Raw genomic sequence first — 20,951 nt, 5'->3', positions numbered from 1 at the left:
TGTGCTGTTCTACATGAGAGTGTGTGTACTTCACACTATGTTAATGTGTTGTGCTATGTGTGTGCTGTTCTACATGAGAGTGTGTGTTTAATAGTACTTCACACTATGTTAATGTGTTGTGCTATGTGTGTGCTGTTCTACATGAGAGTGTGTGTGTAATAGTACTTCACACTATGTTAAGGTGTTGTGCTATGTGTGTGCTGTTCTACATGAGAGTGTGTGTACTTCACACTATGTTAATGTGTTGTGCTATGTGTGTGCTGTTCTACATGAGTGTGTGTGTAATAGTACTTCACACTATGTTAATGTGTTGTGCTATGTGTGTGCTGTTCTACATGAGAGTGTGTGTACTTCACACTATGTTAATGTGTTGTGCTATGTGTGTGCTGTTCTACATGAGAGTGTGTGTGTAATAGTACTTCACACTATGTTAATGTGTTGTGCTAGGTGTGTGCTGTTCTACATGAGAGTGTGTGTGTAATAGTACTTCACACTATGTTAATGTGTTGTGCTATGTGTGTGCTGTTCTACACATGAGAGTGTGTGTTTAACCATGCTTTTGTGCTGGCCTCTGTCAATGATTGGGACTGTTGGTGCGCTGCGTCAATCAGAATCTGGTGTGTCATTCAACTAGAAGAGAAACAAACTGTATTAGGCTGTACAGTAACAGATATATGGAAAGGCTACCAATTGTTTATTGCTTGGTATTTAAAAAAAATGCAATTATGGGTTTAATTTAACTAACTGACATCGCCAATTATGATCCATAATGAGTTAGATTTTTTTTTAAATGAAGGATATGTTGCATAATGGAATGAACACTCCTCAAGTGTTTGTGCTAAAACATACAGTATGTACAGTACATGGGTCAACCTGCCAGGTTGAATAATGACAAAAGTGTGCAGAAGTAGAAAGTACATTAGATTGAACGTCTCTCTCTCTCTCTCTCTCTCTCTCTCTCTCTCTCTCTCTCTCACCCACTCTCTCTCCCCTCTCTCTCTCTCTCCCAGTGTTCCCCATGGCCTGACGCCCTGAACCTCAGCAGCAGCAGCAGTAGCACTCCCTCCCCGGTCTACCACAGCTCACCAACCTCCTGCAGCTTCACAGAGGGGTGAGTCCACATTCACACTGTATGTCTGCAGAGGGGTGAGTCCATATTAACACTGCATGACTGTAGCAGAGGGGTGAGTCCACATTCACACTGCATGTCTGCAGAGGAGTGAGTCCACATTCACACTGCATGTCTGTAGCAGAGGGGTGAGTCCACATTCACACTGCATGTCTGCATTTGATCAAACTCAAACATGATTTCTGTCAGTTTGAATGAGTTTTTTTAGGAGAGCTGTAGATTAGCGTCAGAGTGGAATGAAAGATGTGGCTGTTCCTTTCTCATTTACTGCAATATGTAATTCATTACTCAGGCTGGCTGGGTTTCAAGAGTTGTACCAACTGTGAACTAATTCTAGAACAGAAAAAGCAGCAAAATCTGTAAATTCTCAACTAGGACCACACATGGGTTTACATAAGTTCAGCTTATTTATCCACTGTGACGTCTGGGTAAGAGGTAAAAACAATCGCCTACCACCGCGGAGACCCAGGTTCCATTCCCCATAGTGGTACTTCCGGCTTGGTCAGCCATTCCTACTGTACAGCCGGTCGAATATGTGTCCTGGTCACTGCAATACTGCCTCCTGTGGTTGGTCGGGGTACCTGTTTTTGGGGGGGAGGGGAACTGGGCGGAATATCGTGAAACACACGCGTGCACGCACACGCACACACACACACACACACGCACGCACGCACGCACGCACGCACGCACGCACGCACGCACACACACACACACACACACACACACACACACACACACACACACACACATTTCAAAAGCACAAGATTTTTCAGAACATTGCTATATGAACAGAGTTAAAAACAATTACTTTTCATAGGTAGATATGTAAAATAATAGATGTGTCTCAGAGCAGTAAGAAGAAACGACTCCAACCAATCATCCCAATGTTGTTCTCATCCTCGTGTGCATGTTGTTGTTTTTTTAGCAACTGCTCTCCAGACCAGCAGGGGGAGCTGCTCTTGCCAGGCTGCTCTGATGACGTAAGTAACAGAGTCCTTAAAGTTTAGGCCATTATTTGGACACAGTGGATGCTCTGCTGCTACAGTATACTCATTTCTCTTCTTCTTTTTGACATGTAGCACCTTCTGCCCTCGTGCTCGCCGCAGGACACTCAGCAGTGGCTGCACCGTCACAGGTTCTCGCCTTTCTCCAGGCTCTTCTCCTGCTTCTCAGGTAACATGGGCAAAACCAAAACGCACAACTTTCTCACAACACATCTTCACAGAAAGTCATGTTGATTTGTGGAACACATCAAGGAGTGCACAAGTAAGAATGAGCAAAAAGTTCAGTTCAAGATGAGTCAGTCATAGAAAAAAACTAACATTATGAGGAATTGAATGGGTATTCAGAGGCGGAGTCAGATATTGTAAACATTCGGGGCTTAGCCCAAAACTATAGCGGGAGTCCCGGGAGATCAACAACACTTTCACTAATGTTAATTTGGACACCTAATTTACCTGTTGGGCCACAGACTAAAGAAAATGACAGCTTGAGTTTACCCAAAACTAGCGCTTGTCTGTCTGACCAGCGGTGGCATGTTGCTGTTGGGTAGATTTAGTTGATCAAAGATGCTAACACAGTAGCATACATAAAATAAGCATAACAGAAACGTCAGATAGGTCGGACCACCGTGTTTAACTATGGGATATATCTTCAAACGTTACAGTTACCGCCGAAAATGACAACAAAAATGAACAATAAATAAGTTTGTATCCCCACAATTCAAATCAATCGCCAGTTGTCTACCCAGAAGTGACTGTTGTTGTTAGTGTGACGTCACGGTTATTCTGTCTATTGTGCACTATTTTTCAAGCCATTTGAGATGATGGAATGTGTAAAAATCTATACATCATTTGGGAAAAATATGATGGATGCCCAGGAAGAAGAACAAACATCCTGTAGGCCCTAAATCCTATTTTGCATCTGATTGTTCTCCAACTCTCTTCATCATTCTGAAACCATAACATAATAAATGTGGAGGATGAATAATTGTCATTCCTGCCACACCTAAAAAGATGCAAAATTTGTCTGATGTAATTATTTTTAAGTTACATTACATAGGTAGGGTAGGAATTTGGCGTATATAAACAACATTGCTAATTTTGAAAAAGAAAAAGATTTTATACTATGCTGGAGGAGAATTCACAGAATAAATGTTTAGCTGACAAATCTGCTACATTTGCATGCCATAATAATCAGGGCTGCTATAATTGCAAATCAAGGATCCCCAACGATACCAAGTCAACTGACTACGTTTACATGCACACAATATTCCGGTTTTTGCCCATATTCGGAAAATGTCAATATTTTCCGACTAAATTAATAATCCACTAATATTCCCATTTACATGCAGCCGTAGCTCGCCCCCCCCATGCTGTTTACATGATCGTTCTCAAATTCAGAATATTGTCATTTTCCAAATAATAGTGGAATATTGTGTGCATGTAAACATAGTGAATGTGGTCTTAAATACTCTGAACCGAATGTGAGACCAACTTTTGCTCCATTGATTTGCCAGTCCAGTCAGAGAGACTGAGAGAAGTGACATAAAGTCGACGTTATTTGAGATACCTAAAAGATTCTGGGCTTCTGAAAACATTCGGGACTTAAGCCCCAGAAACAATTCTCTCCCCCATCATCAGAGCAGAGCAGCAGGTCCAACAGGACAGCAGACCATCATCAGAGCAGAGCAGCAGGTCCAACAGGGCAGCAGACCATCATCAGAGCAGAGCAGCAGGTCCAACAGGGCAGCAGACCATCATCAGAGCAGAGCAGCAGGTCCAACAGGGCAGCAGACAGATCAGTTATCTGAATGTTGCAGGTGCTGATCTGCTGAGGATGAGCAGAGAGGATCTGATCCAGGTCTGCGGCCCGGCAGACGGCATACGTCTCTTCAACACCATCAAGGGAAGGTGAGATACAGGACTTTAAATAGACTGCTGGAAAGCTGTGATAAACAGGTGAGATACAGTAGTTAAAATAGACTGATGTAGGCTTGCTAAAGCTGTGTTAAACAGGTGAGATACAGTAGTTAAAATAGACTGATGTAGGCTTCCTACAGCTGTGTTAAACAGGTGAGATACAGTAGTTAAAATAGACTGCTGTAGGCTTCCTAAAGCTGTGATAAACAGGTGAGATACAGTAGTTAAAATAGACTGATGTAGGCTTCCTAAAGCTGTGATAAACAGGTGAGATACAGTAGTTAAAATAGACTGATGTAGGCATCCTAAAGCTGTAATAAACAGGTGAGATACAGCAGTTAAAATAGACTGATGTAGGCTTCCTAAAGCTGTGTTAAACAGGTGAGATACAGTAGTTAAAATAGACTGCTGTAGGCATCCTAAAGCTGTAATAAACAGGTGAGATACAGTAGTTAAAATAGACTGATGTAGGCATCCTAAAGCTGTGTTAAACAGGTGAGACACAGTAGTTAAAATAGACTGATGTAGGCTTCCTAAAGCTGTGTTAAACAGGTGAGATACAGTAGTTAAAATAGACTGATGTAGGCATCCTAAAGCTGTGTTAAACAGGTGAGATACAGTAGTTAAAATAGACTGATGTAGGCATCCTAAAGCTGTGTTAAACAGGTGAGATACAGTAGTTAAAATAGACTGATGTAGGCTTGCTAAAGCTGTGTTAAACAGGTGAGATACAGTAGTTAAAATAGACTGATGTAGGCTTCCTAAAGCTGTAATAAACAGGTGAGATACAGTAGTTAAAATAGACTGCTGTAGGCTTCCTAAAGCTGTAATAAACAGGTGAGATACAGTAGTTAAAATAGACTGATGTAGGCTTCCTAAAGCTGTGATAAACAGGTGAGATACAGTAGTTAAAATAGACTGATGTAGGCTTCCTAAAGCTGTGTTAAACAGGTGAGATACAGTAGTTAAAATAGACTGATGTAGGCTTCCTAAAGCTGTGTTAAACAGGTGAGATACAGTAGTTAAAATAGACTGATGTAGGCTTCCTAAAGCTGTGTTAAACAGGTGAGATACAGTAGTTAAAATAGACTGATGTAGGCTTGCTAAAGCTGTGTTAAACAGGTGAGATACAGTAGTTAAAATAGACTGATGTAGGCTTCCTAAAGCTGTAATAAACAGGTGAGATACAGTAGTTAAAATAGACTGATGTAGGCTTCCTAAAGCTGTAATAAACAGGTGAGATACAGTAGTTAAAATAGACTGCTGTAGGCTTCCTAAAGCTGTAATAAACAGGTGAGATACAGTAGTTAAAATAGACTGCTGTAGGCATCCTAAAGCTGTGATAAACAGGTGAGATACAGTAGTTAAAATAGACTGATGTAGGCTTGCTAAAGCTGTGTTAAACAGGTGAGATACAGTAGTTAAAATAGACTGATGTAGGCATCCTAAAGCTGTAATAAACAGGTGAGATACAGTAGTTAAAATAGACTGCTGTAGGCATCCTAAAGCTGTGATAAACAGGTGAGATACAGTAGTTAAAATAGACTGATGTAGGCATCCTAAAGCTGTGATAAACAGGTGAGATACAGTAGTTAAAATAGACTGATGTAGGCATCCTAAAGCTGTAATAAACAGGTGAGATACAGTAGTTAAAATAGACTGCTGTAGGCATCCTAAAGCTGTAATAAACAGGTGAGATACAGTAGTTAAAATAGACTGATGTAGGCATCCTAAAGCTGTGTTAAACAGGTGAGATACAGTAGTTAAAATAGACTGATGTAGGCATCCTAAAGCTGTGTTAAACAGGTGAGATACAGTAGTTAAAATAGACTGATGTAGGCTTCCTAAAGCTGTGTTAAACAGGTGAGATACAGTAGTTAAAATAGACTGATGTAGGCATCCTAAAGCTGTGATAAACAGGTGAGATACAGTAGTTAAAATAGACTGCTGTAGGCATCCTAAAGCTGTAATAAACAGGTGAGATACAGTAGTTAAAATAGACTGCTGTAGGCATCCTAAAGCTGTGTTAAACAGGTGAGATACAGTAGTTAAAATAGACTGATGTAGGCATCCTAAAGCTGTGTTAAACAGGTGAGATACAGTAGTTAAAATAGACTGATGTAGGCTTCCTAAAGCTGTGTTAAACAGGTGAGATACAGTAGTTAAAATAGACTGATGTAGGCATCCTAAAGCTGTGATAAACAGGTGAGATACAGTAGTTAAAATAGACTGCTGTAGGCATCCTAAAGCTGTAATAAACAGGTGAGATACAGTAGTTAAAATAGACTGCTGTAGGCATCCTAAAGCTGTGTTAAACAGGTGAGATACAGTAGTTAAAATAGACTGATGTAGGCTTCCTAAAGCTGTGTTAAACAGGTGAGATACAGTAGTTAAAATAGACTGATGTAGGCTTCCTAAAGCTGTGATAAACAGGTGAGATACAGTAGTTAAAATAGACTGATGTAGGCTTCCTAAAGCTGTGTTAAACAGGTGAGATACAGTAGTTAAAATAGACTGATGTAGGCTTGCTAAAGCTGTGTTAAACAGGTGATATACAGTAGTTAAAATAGACTGATGTAGGCATCCTAAAGCTGTGATAAACAGGTGAGATACAGTAGTTAAAATAGACTGATGTAGGCATCCTAAAGCTGTGATAAACAGGTGAGATACAGTAGTTAAAATAGACTGATGTAGGCTTCCTAAAGCTGTGATAAACAGGTGAGATACAGTAGTTAAAATAGACTGATGTAGGCATCCTAAAGCTGTGATAAACAGGTGAGATACAGTAGTTAAAATAGACTGATGTAGGCATCCTAAAGCTGTGATAAACAGGTGAGATACAGTAGTTAAAATAGACTGATGTAGGCTTGCTAAAGCTGTGTTAAACAGGTGAGATACAGTAGTTAAAATAGACTGATGTAGGCTTGCTAAAGCTGTGTTAAACAGGTGAGATACAGTAGTTAAAATAGACTGATGTAGGCTTCCTAAAGCTGTGATAAACAGGTGAGATACAGTAGTTAAAATAGACTGATGTAGGCTTCCTAAAGCTGTGATAAACAGGTGAGATACAGTAGTTAAAATAGACTGATGTAGGCTTCCTAAAGCTGTGTTAAACAGGTGAGATACAGTAGTTAAAATAGACTGATGTAGGCTTCCTAAAGCTGTGTTAAACAGGTGAGATACAGTAGTTAAAATAGACTGATGTAGGCTTCCTAAAGCTGTGTTAAACAGGTGAGATACAGTAGTTAAAATAGACTGATGTAGGCTTCCTAAAGCTGTGTTAAACAGGTGAGATACAGTAGTTAAAATAAACTGATGTAGGCTTGCTAAAGCTGTGATAAACAGGTGAGATACAGTAGTTAAAATAGACTGATGTAGGCATCCTAAAGCTGTGGTAAAGAACAAACCCTGGCAGTAAGAAGTTCCTAGGGCTGCACTAACCACCATTTTCATTGTTGACTATTTGCTTGATTAATCAATTAGTTTGGTCTATAAAATGTCAGAAAATGGGGAAAAATGTCGATCAGTGTTTCCCAAAGCCCAAGATGACGTCCTCACTCCTCAAATGTCTTGTCTTGTCCACAACCCAAAGATATTCTGTTTACTGTCATAGAGGAGCAAAGAAACCAGAAAATATTCACATTTAAGAAGCTGGAATCAGAGGATTTTCCCCCCCTAAAAAATGACTCAAACAGAGTACCAAAATAGCTGGCGATTAATTTAATCGTTGACCACTAATCAATGAATCGTTGCAGCTCTATTTGGTAGCTAAGCAATAATTCTGAAGCAATGATGAACTTGGGTAACGTTGGCCATCAGCCTTCCCTAAACACTGGTTTCAGTTCCCAGTATAGACTGTCCCTTTTTCAGGAACCTGTGGGATTTGATGCAGTGTTAATTGAAGTGAGTTGAGTTAGCATAAACACACTGTAAGGGGGATACCTCTCTCTCTCTCTCTCTCTCTCTCTCTCTCTCTATATATATATATATATATATATATATATATATACTATATAAGTTAAGTACCGGTACTAGTATTACATTATCTTTGCTCATTTTCCAGGTGTGTTCAGCCACGTCTCACCATCTATGTGTGTCAGCAGCAGAGCAAAAATCAGCCTCCCATCAAGCCGGGGGGTGGAGATGGTAGGTGCAGACATAATACGACAACAAGGATTAACTAATGCAAAGATTTGTTTAATTCTCACCATAATCGTCAGGCCCCCACTTATGTTGGATTTATCTCAAATATTCTATGTCGAGCGTCCGGGTAGTGCAGCGATAGATTGCCTGCCTACTAACACAACGGTCGCAGGTTCGAGCCCCCGTGTTACCTCAGGCTTGGTCGGGCGTCCATACAGGCACAGTTGGCCGTCTCTGCGGGTGGTTAGACAGATTAAGGGTATGTGTCCTGGTCGCTGCACTAGCGCCTCCTCTGGTCAGTCTGTTTGGTGGGAAAGGGAACTGGCAGGAATAACGGGATCCTCCCACGCGCTACAGTATGTCCTGCTGGTGCTGCTGTCAGATGAAAAAGCGACTGGATCGGAGGAAGCATGTGCTAGTCTACGGCTCTCCCCTGATCGGCAGAGCGGGTGGAACCACGCCTGGGACAACAGGGGGAATTGGCCAAGTACAATTGGGGAGAAAACAGGGAGAACAAATAAATCAGTATGTCCCATCCCTCTCATTCCCAATTCCAATTCCCACATTTGAGTCATGGAATATCAGGGAATCCCCCCCCCCCCCCCCCCCCCCACACACACACACATTTACTGTAGACAAGACAAGCCTGCCTTTAGAACTTCTCTGATCTGAAAAACAACATTAAAAAACCAGGATGTTATTACATTTTGTCTGACTTAGCCATGGAGAGGTTTACATCAGTCTTACAGGGAGATCCATGCATATACGCCCTCTGATTTTCAGCCCCGGTTGAGAACATGCAGGGTTTCTCTCCTAAGCCTCTCTCCCTGTCTTCCATGCAGTCTACCACGCTCTGTACCTGGACGAGCTGACGCTGCTGGACCTGTCTGAGAAGGTCGCCATGCTGTACAGCGTCACTCCACAGCAGATCACCCACATCTACAGACAAGGACCCACGGGCATCCACGTCCTGGTCTCCGATGAGGTATATCCATGTCGAGTCCGACTCGACTCTCCGAATCACGGACTCATTTTCAGGACTTGTGACTCAGCTTGGACTTGAGCACTGATGACTCAGACTTGGACTCAAACATAGAGACACTGCAAAACGCGTCATCATTCAAAAGCCACGCCCAAGACGGGGGAAAATACAAGGAAGCACTGCCTGACGACTGCAGCTAGCAAAACAAACCGCGGCTAACCGGGGCGAACGGAGGAACTCTCGTCAGATAGAAATAGTTTTGTGGGGTTTTACAGGGATTTGGACAGTTTTCTTTTTAGATAATTCCAAACAATTATTTCAGTACACTTCCTCCAATGAAGAGGGAAAGGTACATCGAGAAAATGAACTCAGTTGGCCTGGAGCAGTGTCCCTTTTAATTGCCCAAACAACGCTGGATAAACGATCCCACACAGTGGCCTGAAGTGAAATACTATGACATGAGCTTTTAGGCATGTTTAAATTAATGAAAATAACGTTAAAAATTACATTTGTTGTCTGCGGAGCCCCACCACACAACAACTTTTAGCTATGTTTAATTCAAGGAAAATGACGCTGGTGAATGGGAGTGAACGGAGCGATTTCCCCCGTGATGGGCGTGGCCTATTTCATGCAGTGTCTCTATGCATTCGGACTGGGAAGTTGGAGACGAGGACTCACACTTCTTTGTAATAGGCCCTAATAATTTGGCATAAGATATTGATAGCTATATTAGTACAGTGACATTATTCAAAGGCAGGCATGTGTGTTCCACCTAAATGCGGATTTACATTCAGTAACTCCGGACTTGGACTCGGACTCAGGTAATGGGGACTCGACACAGACTTGACTTGGACTCGAGACATAGTGACTTGACTACAACACTGCTTCAAACATCCAGCTTCAAATCCTAGAAACACAGGGGGGCACAGTGGTAAGCGCTGTCGCCTCACAGCTAGAAGGTCCTGGGTTCGATTCCCACCTGGGACACTGTGAGCGCTGAAGGAGTGCGTGCCCGTCTGCATGTCCTCAAGTGCCCACCGCCCGGGTGGGGTCGTCAAGCCTTTCAGCTTGTTTTTAAAATAGACATTTTTACTAGCTCGAAATGAACCATCGTCCAAACTAACAAAGATGCAGCAAATAATAAAAAAAGATGGATGTGACGATAGTGCGAGAAACGTTTGTGAAGAAACATATTTTTGAGAGATTATTTCCTGCCAGAGACTTTACATTTCTTCATGTGGGTGTCATGTGATTGACAGTATAAGCAGAGAGTACTGTAATAGTGATAACAGATAAGCAGACTGTAACGAAGCCAAATTGAAAGGTTTATGTGATGGATTTGGCAAATTGTCAAGCCTGCGGAAGTTGTTTTTAATACTGTATAAGAATGAATGGCAGGGGGCACGGTGGTAAGCGCTGTCGCCTCACAGCTAGAAGGTCCTGGGTTCGATTCCCACCTGGGATGCTGTGAGCGCTGAAGGAATGAGTGCTCGTCTGCATGTCCTCAAGTGCCCACCGCCCGGGTGGGGTCGTCAAAAGGGCCTTTCTGTGTGGAGTTTGCATGTTCTCCCCGTGCCCCCTGGGGGTTTCCTTCATATAGGAAGCCCTCATCAAAACATGCAATAATATAATACCTCCCACGTGCCATGTCCTACCGGTGAAGCTTCCCCTGAAAAGAAGCGGATGGCTACTGCACATGTCTCGGAGGAAGCATGGAGCCAGTTTCGGCTCTCCCCAGATCGGCAGAGGGTGAAATGAGCACTAATGGGGGATAAAAAAAATCAGGGGGGGGGGATATTTAAAAAGGAAAATCCTAGAAACATGTAAATGAGTGATATTTTGCGTCCGATAACAGAAACACTGTGATTCTCTTGAGTAGAGGTGAAGTGCAACATAAAGCTCAAAATGGACGTCAAGCGACAGTGGGTCTCCATGGCAGCAGGCAGGGCGAACAGGGTCGTGGAGTTGACTGGCTGTCTCTGACAGAAACGCAAAGAGCAGGTTGTAGTTGTTCCTCTGTCTCGGCCAGACTAGCCATATCTGTCTGGCTACGTTACGTATACTAATGACCCGCCATAAAAAGCAACAGCATAGAAAATCGCTCATTAACCAGCCAGACTTTAAAGGAACAGAGGAATGTGCAAACTACACAGAGAAAGCAGTTCTCTATATGGTTTCTGTGCGGGTTCAGATTATGTTACGTTACGTTTGTGTGAATCAATCACAAACACCTCTAACAAACTGGACCAGACTTGGGTGCAAATACGTGTGATCCTTTCTGATACTATAAAGCAGGGGTGTCAGACTCATATTAGGTAGAGGGCCGGATTTGTTCAACTGAGACCTCATGGGGGCCGGATTTTTTTTTTTACTAAAATCAATTCGACTCATTTACCCATTTACTTCACAAAAGAAATACTGCTCTTTCCATTTCTCTTGAAACTGCCTGCATTCCGTGTCAACCTTTCTCTTTTTCGACAGCATCTTGTTCAGGGGCGGACTGGGATCATAATTCAGGCCGGGCATTAGATACCAAGCAGGCCAGGCCGATACGGGCCGACGCGCGTGCCGGCGTCTGAAAAATTTGGGCCATTTAAAGCTCAATTTGGGCCGTTTGAAGCCAGATTTGGGCCGTTTGAAGCCCAATTTGGGTCGTTTAAAGCCAGATTTGGGCCGTTTGAAGCCCGATTTGGGCCGTTTGAAGCCCAATTTGGGCCGTTTGAAGCCCAATTTGGGCCAAGTCCAATTTTACAATGAGATGCACCCACTTTAAGCCGGATCCGCCCCGCGGGCCGTATCTCTGACATCCCTGCTATAAAGTGATGACTAAGCTTGCCCGGCACCAGGTGACCTCTCTAGTTGTCCAAACAAATAAAATCCTCTCAACGCCACAAATCAGGTTCACAGCTGAGGCTTCTCATCCATTTTGCCCTGCAGTCAGTGACCGTTAAGCTTGTTGAGTCCACCCTCACCTCCTCCATCACCGTCTGGTATGCTGCTGCCACTCTCAAGGACATTAACGGACTGCAGCGCATCATCCGCTGTGCTGAGAAGGTGATCGGCTGCAACCTGCCATCCCTCCAGGACCCGCATGCAGCCAGAACACTGAAGTGATCTCGTAAGATCATGGCCGACCCCTCCCGCCCTGGCAACGAGCTCTTCAAAACACTCCCCCTCGGCAAGAGACTGAGGTCTGTCAAGACCACAACATCTCGCCCCATCCACCAAGGTCCCTACTAACACCCCCCACAAACCCCACCCCCACTACCTGCTCCCGCACCCCGCCCCCCCCACACCAAACATCACTTTGCAGCTGGGCTTCACTCGTCACTTAAAGTATTATAGCTGCTTCTTCTACCAGAACGTTACACCATTACATTACATTACATTACATTACATTACATTACATTACATTACATTACATTACGTCATTTAGCAGATGCTTTTGTCCAAAGCCACTTACAATAACACATTTTGTCAACAGTACAGAAAACCACTATGTAACACAATCAATGACAGCTAAGATATTTTGATAGACTAGAGTAGCACCATGTAGGAAATAGTAATAATAATAATAATACATCGGATTTATATAGCGCTTTTCCAAATGCTCAAAGACGCTTCACAATACAAAACAATATAATACCATAACTTAAGAAAAGAGAAGAAAATAAATAAAGAAAATAAATAAAAGGTGAGAAGGAATAAGTAACATAAGTAGCATTAGTAGGTTTGAGAAGGATTTTTTTTATTTTTTATTAAAAGATAGAGGCTGATGCCATTAGATTACTCTTGCTAACTACACCGAGCATCGCTTAGACTGTAACTCATATTTAATTTAATGCCTATTTAACTCGGACTGTAAATTCAATGTAGATTCATATTTTATGCCTCCTCCACTTGTGTATTTATATTGTGTATATTGGACTGCACTAATGTTGTGATTGTCTTTTTGTTGTTTTCCTATTTCTTTATCTGAATATTGACATGAACGCGAAGACAAATTCCTGAAATGTAATCTTGCATACTGTGGCAATAAAAGTGATTCTGATGATCATCGTCACTCCAACTAAAGTTGATGAAGAGAAGGGGTAGATTTTTCTTCCAAAATGAGATATCTGCCATTTGGACAAAACAGTGACACCTGCTCCTACAAAATTATATAGCATAATATAAAAATATATATATACATTTTAAACTAAAGGGTAGTGGTGTCGAGAGGTGTGGTACGTACTGTAGTCAAAGATCAACTCCAATTAAAGGTTTTTATTAGCATTTTAGAAATAGTAATCAACGCTGTTCATTCACATTTTAGAAATAGTAATCAACTCTGTTCATTCATTCATTTCAGATGGTAATCCACTCTGTTCATTCATTTCAGATGGTGCAAAACTTCAGGGAAGAAACAAGCTTCATTATCAGCACTATGAGGGGTAAGGCTTTTTATAATCAGCTTCACATCTCAGTGTTTCACGTCCATATGGCATCCATCATCTATCCATGCATCCATGCATTCATCCATCTATCCATGCATTCATCCCGTCTATACTTGATTGTTGGTCATTTGGAACGATCTTTTATGCCGGTATTTTTTTCTGCCTTTTAGGGTGTAATTGTTTTCTGTCTTTTATATTCCCCAGACAAAAACACTGATGGCTACCATGTTGTCTTGAAATGACCAGCAGGTGGAGCTAAGAGTTTCGACATCTGGCGGATTCAAGCTCTATTAGTCTCCCTACTCTGCAATAGGTGTCATTTCCCAAGACTACAGTTAAACATCTTGAGCTTTTAGTTTACTGATACGTTTTGGTTTGTTTATTTCCATTTCATTTGTATTTGTGTTAAGTTATTGATTCATTTCTGATATGCTTTGTAATTAGTTGTAAACAGTGCTTCTAATGTACTGCATTGCTCCACACACACACACACACACACACACACACACACACACACACACACACACACACACACACACACACACACACACACACACACACACACACACACACACACACACACATTTCTGGCTCAGAGATCTATCGATGCAAATTATGGGTAACAGAGATCTATTGAGGCGAATGATGGATTACCAGTAATGATGAAAAAATGTATATACTGTAGTTATAGTATACCTACAGTAGGAGTGATTTATATACTGTAGTTATAGTATACCTACAGTAGGAGTGATTTATATACTGTAGTTATAGTATACCTACAGTAGGAGTGATTTATATACTGTAGTTATAGTATACCTACAGTAGGAGTGATTTATATACTGTAGTTATAGTATACCTACAGTAGGAGTGATTTATATACTGTAGTTATAGTATACCTACAGTAGGAGTGATTTATATACTGTAGTTATAGTATACCTACAGTAGGAGTGATTTATATACTGTAGTTATAGTATACCTACAGTAGGAGTGATTTATATACTGTAGTTATAGTATACCTACAGTAGGAGTGATTTATATACTGTAGTTATAGTAGACCTACAGTAGGAGTGATTTATATACTGTAGTTATAGTATACCTACAGTAGGAGTGATGTATATACTGTAGTTATAGTATACCTACAGTAGGAGTGATTTATATACTGTAGTTATAGTATACCTACAGTAGGAGTGATTTATATACTGTAGTTATAGTAGACCTACAGTAGGAGTGATTTATATACTGTAGTTATAGTATACCTACATTAGGATGATTTATATACTGTAGTTATAGTATACCTACAGTAGGAGTTATTGATATACTGTAGTTATAGTATACCTACAGTAGGAGTGATTTATATACTGTAGTTATAGTATACCTACAGTAGGAGTGATTTATATACTGTAGTTATAGTATACCTACAGTAGGAGTTATTGATATACTGTAGTTATAGTAGACCTACAGTAGGAGTGATTTATATACTGTAGTTATAGTATACCTACAGTAGGAGTGATTTATATACTGTAGTTATAGTATACCTACAGTAGGAGTGATTTATATACTGTAGTTATAGTAGACCTACAGTAAGAATGATTTATATACTGCAGTTATAATATACCTACAGTAGGAGTGATTTATATACTGTAGTTATAGGCCCCTATCGTCCCACTGGCCTTAAATTAGCGCTTAGCGCCAGGCGCAGCCTATATTAGTGGGCATGGACCGGCGCAGTCATATTTTCGTGTCGGCGCTACACGCGGCCTTAAGCATTATAACCACGCCTTTTAAGCGTAGAATTATTCACACCGTGCCCATTGGAGAAGTGCAGTAAACTAATCACAATGTCCCTTTCATGTTCCATTCCACGGAGCGATTCAATCCGCTCAGAAAAGCCCGACCAAAGCGCTCTGAGCTCCCCCCCTCCCTCTTTCATCCCCGTCTGTCTCCATATATATTATTCCATATTATTATGCTTCTCAAACCAATCTCACTGCAGTTTAAATACAGCAAATGTAAATACGCTACACTATAGCAAGATCAAAGTGAAAAGAATGTTCTAAACGCATCGGCTAGAAAAATATAGCCTATCCCTGGATGTCATGATGAGATTAGATTGGTGAAAGTTTGGGCAGAATGATATCGTTTTCTCTCGCTACCTTTTCTTCTCCCCCACTGCACAGGTAGGATGATGCAACAGCCTCTGAATGACAGGGGCTCAAAACTACGGTATAACAACTTTTCTTTCATCGGTCATTGTGCCTGTCTGACGCGCGAGAGAGAGAGGGAGTGAGAGAGAGAGAGGGGGAGAGAGAGTGAGATGGCAGAGGAGAGCTGCGCATAATTACGCACAAATCCCCCCCTGCGCACTGAATAAGGCCTGGTTTTGAAAAGCGCTAAATGCTAAATTAACGCCAGGGGGGAAGATAGCGTTAGGCTGGTATTTAAGGCCGAAACGCCCATTCTGGCCTATTCTGGCACTGTGCCACGCCGAAATGACTAAAAACATGATGCTATCTTCCCGAGGCAGGCGCAAAGCGCGTTTTTTTGCATTTAACGCCAGTTTAGCGCCTAAGGCCAGTGGGAAGATAGAGCCCATAGTATACCTACAGTAGGAGTGATTTTCTGATTATAGTCATCAGGCCAACTTGCAAGTTAAAAGTAAATTGTCAAATCATCGTACAGACAAAGAGAAGACAAATGAACAAATCCTGTATTAGTTGGTTTCATGTCAAATCGGTCTGTCCAAGTTCACATTTGTCCCACATATCAATTGCTGTGATACTCTAGAAGAGACCTTAAAGAAATCTGTCCATAGTCACAAATATAGATTGAACAACCCAAGACCAATGGAATTAATAAATATGTGAATCCTGTTTTAGGCTGGATTTGATTTTCTCTCTTCTGTACTTGACAAGATTACAGCAGAAGTGCACTTCCGTTTTCTGCCCTTCCTCCTCTCTCTCTCTCTCTCTCTCTCTCTCTCTCTGCTCTTTGTGCCCTCGCTCTGTCCTGATCTTTCTGCTTTCTTGGCTGTCTCCTTGGAAAGACGACCAGTGGAGAAGGGAGAGCCAGGATTACATGGCATTAGAGGTATTTGTGGGTTTAAAATAGTCTGATCGAGAGCAGCGCAAGTGACTGATAACTGCACACGCAAGTCTCTCCGTGTTACACGCGTGCACGCCACAGAGACACACACACACACACACACACACACACATACACTTTCACTCTGGACACACATCCTAGCTTTTACTCTAGACTCTAGACTTTTACTCTACGCATGTCTCTTAGGCAATCTTAATTAGGCTGGTTTATGTGTGTTTAAATTGAATTCATATTTTTTAAAATATATAAATTAAAAAATTTACAATCAGCTCATTATATTCATTGGATCTGGAATTAGCCTATTTGTTTCCCCCTAATGTGTAAGCTCTAACATATAATGTTTCCAGTTGGGTTCATTCAAAAACCTGTTCCTACTGGCAATGGGACATTTCCACAATGTGTGTCCTGGTAAATGGCGAGTGTCACAAAGAGCTGATTATATCCAAAACATTATGTAAGCCAAGATTAGTCAGCGGCAGAGCACTGGGACCTCTGCTGGATAGTGAGTGACATTACACAACACCACAATGACACTCAAATGCCAAAGATAACACAATACTAGAATTATGGCATGTTGGTAGAATTTAGTCACTGTGATTTTCTCACAAAAAAAAAAAAAAAAGGCAGAATATAAAAATGCATACATCCCATTCACACTCACTCACTCAGAGAAGAATTATGCCACTATAAAAGACTGCACTGTTCTCTCTACCAGGCCTGTAGCCAGGGTTTGAGAAATACCGAGGTCATTTTAGTGCGGTGTGGGGGGCCCAGGGGGGGGCTGTGGTCCCCCGGATAGAAAATGTTGTCCATTTTAAAGTAAAATGCTTCAATCTGGTGCACTTTGAGAGCACAATTAAGAAGAACTACAGACATCATGTTAGATTTATATCCTCTTTACTGTGCTGTTGCTTTAAAATTATACAAAAAAATAAATGTATCCCCATATAATATAATATTCTATAATAATATCTTTATAATATATATTTTTTTGAAAATACCGAGGTCATGACCTCGGTGTCCTCAATGGTAGCTACGGGCCTGCTCTCTACAAGTTAATATTGAGTGTCCAGCACAAACTGATTACTTATGTAGTAGGATAATAACTGCATAATCATGATGGGTATGAGGTATCTAGAACTAGCCTGTCGCATGTATATGGAAAATTAACCATTTACATAAATAAATTACAATCGCAGCTTTAAAACATATCTCTACGTCAAGACATTATCTCACAAAATCAAGTTTATTGGTGAGGAATGTCTTCAGACTGAAAGCAAACTAACTTTCAGTAGATGATTGTTCCCACTGCCCTTTGGTTGGAAGGAAAACATGGCACTTATAACTGATCAAATCAAGCCCATTCACATTTTCTCAAGAAGTGTATCCTCCCTTTGAGGCTAGAAGTCTTTGTGTGATTGGTACAGTATGATGCTGATAGCATGACGACACAGTACACAGTAAGTCCTGGCACCAGAGGCTGTGCTGCTACTGCTGTATCTATCCAGTTCTGCTGTTCTCCTTTCCTACGGCAGTTCCAGCATGCCATGTTCCTCCAGCATTTCCTGAGTCCTGTCGTAAACCTCTCCGATGGCCTGGACCACTCTGTGCAACATGGCACCGAACTCCTCCTGGCTCTGCACGCACACCAGCCTGTAGAAGAAGCCCCGCTCGGGCATGGCGATGAAGGCCAGCTCGGCCGCCCGGCGCACAAACCAGGTGTGGTGCTGGGCCAGTGTGCTCTGGTAGGCCTCGCGGCACAGCTCCGAGGGACTCCGGAGACGCCCGCCGGCTGCCGGTGTCTCTGCCAGCTTCTCCAGGAAGAGCTTGAGCCACAGCAGGGCGCGGTGCAGCCGCAGCAGCGTGCGGCAGCCCGAGTCTGTCTGCCGGTGGAAGTCCACCTGGCCAAGGCTCAGCTCGGCCCGGATCATGGAGCGCACAGAGCGGTAAGCGCCCGTGTATGATTTGGCCTCCGATTCTGTGCTCACAGAGTCTACTGCGTGTGGGTCTGTGCCCAGCTCCGCCTTGGGGCTCTTGTCTGCCTGCTTGGCCAGTTGGCGGATTATATTGGTCTTGGTCTCTATCTCGTTCGATATGAGTCCAACCATCGGGCCCAGAGCCTCCATGAACCTGGTAGGGGGAACACAGAACAGGGCAAATGAGCTTAGGTGGCCCACAAAGGCCTTCATTCATGTTAGAGGTTATAAATGAATGCATTTATGTAAATCTGGGATAATATTATCTATTAATTTGGGGAAATATGGGGTCCATTCTTCCAATTTGTTCAGAGGATAAATTTCTCATTCATTCCTGATTGAAACAACTTTTGTGGTTTGGAGGCGTATCAATATTGTGTTTGTTGTGGTGTGGGTGAATATGCTGCTGTACTGACTATTAGTGTCTATTACTGACACTACTTGCTGACTGTTTCGTTTTTTCTTTTTTATTGGGGGGGGGGGGGTATTATTCAGTGTTGGGCAGTAGCTTGCTACAAGTAGTGAAGCTACATAGCTTAACTACATTTCTCAGTAGCTTGGTGGTAGCTTCACTACTTTTGAACCAAGTAGCTTTTTCAGTAGCTAAGCTATTTATAGACCCAAGTAGCTTGTAGCTTCCCGCAAAAGCTACAAGCTACTCGCCAGAGAAAATCCATGAGCAAAGCACGCAGTGGAGATTTCTGCTGTGGTTTGGATTAAACAGAAGGAGACATTGCATATGTCAAGTGTGCCTGTGTAGCCAATAAAGCACTTCCAGTTCCATTATGACAGACAACAAGTGTTGTTGTCTCATCCTTGCTTTTTAGCATCCTTGCCTCTCTTGCAGCAAGACCCGGCACTACTCTGCCTCTGATTGGGTTGGGTTTAGGCAATGAAGACTGGGTAGGGCAAAATATGTCATGTGCTGGCGAAGTCACATCAGCAATGAACTTTGAAAGATGGCAGAGCCAGAGGGAGGCACTGGCAGTGATGAAGAAGACGTTCAGGTTTTATTGTCTGTTTTTGAATATTGTGCCAGTGAGAGTTTCAGTGTGTTTTATAATATAATAAACAATCAAAATGAGATTTGTTTTGCCTGCCTATTTGTTTGGTGGAAAGTTGTTCTTTGACATGAAGTTGATTCAATGTGAGAAAAAAAGTAGCTTTGATGTAGCAAGCTGCTTTTGCCATATTGCTCGTAGCTTAGCTTGCTACATTTCTCTGGGGATAGCTTCAATGTAGTTTAGCTATATTTAATCTAGTGTAACTGATAGCTTAGCTTACTACATTTTCCAAGTAGCTTGCCCATCACTGGTATTATTTTCTTTCTTTGTAAGCTGTTATGTTGTTTAGCAATATGTCAATTGTCACTTTTATCACGTCTTTTTTATAGAGGGAATATCATTTTTTTGTATTATAAATGATCTGATGACACAAATTGCATGTTAAAAACCCAATAAACAAAGTATATAAATATAAATATATAATAAAAATATAAATAATCAAATAAACAAACAAATAAATCAATAAATACTCCTGCTTCCTCCTAACGAGCTCACCTGACGAGCTCGTCCCAGCTGGAGAGGTAGGGTTGCAGCAACACATCACAGGCGGAGGCTGGTGCCGTCAGCAGGTGGGACATCAGCAGGGACACCTGGAAGGTCTGACCGGGACACTCCTCTACCACCCCCTGCATGTGCGTGTGCGTGTGTGTGTGTGTGTGTGAATGGGTTTTACTTCGTTTCGAACTCAAGCTCTCACTAGTGCCTACAACGCTGCATAGCAGCACTATGGAAGACTGTCATTTTGCTCCAAAATTACTTTTCATTAAAACCGACCACCCACCCGTAGGTGGCGTGGTGCCCCCCTGGGGCTGACATGGCCACCCACCTCACCCACGTGACTACGTCACGTCCTGTCAGCCCCAGGGTCCGCCACTCTACGTTTCTTCCAGCCACTGAGAAGACGTGTTTTCAAACGCTCCGCGGTTAACTCTGAGTTAGCTCTCTTACATACTAGGCTCGTTCCGTCTTATTGCCCACCTTAAAGCAGCTACGAGCAACTTTTTCGATTGTTATTAAACAGTATAAATTTAATATCAATGCATCACATCTTACCTCTAATAGTAGATGAGACCAACGCAGAGTAGTCTCGCTTGAAGCCCGATGGGACCTGGTTACGGTTAGGGGTGTGCCGAAAAATTGTTTCTTAGATGCATCGCGATGACGTAACGATTCAAATCGATGCAAAATGTTCGATTAT

The 20,951-nt window shown here is 42.1% G+C and overlaps 1 protein-coding gene and 1 pseudogene across 2 annotated transcripts in view; one reads left to right on the top strand and one right to left on the bottom strand.

The window, feature by feature from the left end:
• Positions 1 to 13,853, top strand: part of tfcp2l1 (transcription factor CP2-like 1) — a gene marked incomplete at both ends in the record, with an annotated part of 33,556 nt that extends 19,703 nt beyond the window's left edge. The window contains 8 exons of the mRNA XM_083639559.1: positions 1,011 to 1,111; positions 2,055 to 2,109; positions 2,209 to 2,302; positions 3,951 to 4,041; positions 8,114 to 8,196; positions 9,036 to 9,178; positions 13,557 to 13,608; positions 13,816 to 13,853. Coding sequence (XP_083495685.1) covers positions 1,011 to 1,111; positions 2,055 to 2,109; positions 2,209 to 2,302; positions 3,951 to 4,041; positions 8,114 to 8,196; positions 9,036 to 9,178; positions 13,557 to 13,608; positions 13,816 to 13,853 — 657 coding nt within the window. The remainder of the gene's footprint in view (positions 1 to 1,010; positions 1,112 to 2,054; positions 2,110 to 2,208; positions 2,303 to 3,950; positions 4,042 to 8,113; positions 8,197 to 9,035; positions 9,179 to 13,556; positions 13,609 to 13,815) is intronic.
• Positions 13,854 to 18,239: 4,386 nt separating this feature from the next.
• On the bottom strand, positions 18,240 to 20,385 carry LOC310777957 (ceramide-1-phosphate transfer protein pseudogene; annotated as a pseudogene). The gene is made up of 2 exons: positions 20,249 to 20,385; positions 18,240 to 18,843 (listed from the first exon to the last, which is right to left on the bottom strand). The product of its transcript is annotated as a ceramide-1-phosphate transfer protein pseudogene (transcript).
• Positions 20,386 to 20,951: the final 566 nt, after the last annotated feature.

Source organism: Poromitra crassiceps (genome assembly GCF_964638095.1).
Source record: "Poromitra crassiceps genome assembly, chromosome: 6".
Lineage (NCBI taxonomy): Eukaryota > Metazoa > Chordata > Actinopteri > Beryciformes > Melamphaidae > Poromitra > Poromitra crassiceps.
The sequence above is the reverse complement of the archived record's forward strand: the minus strand, read 5'-3'. Positions and strand labels throughout refer to the sequence as shown.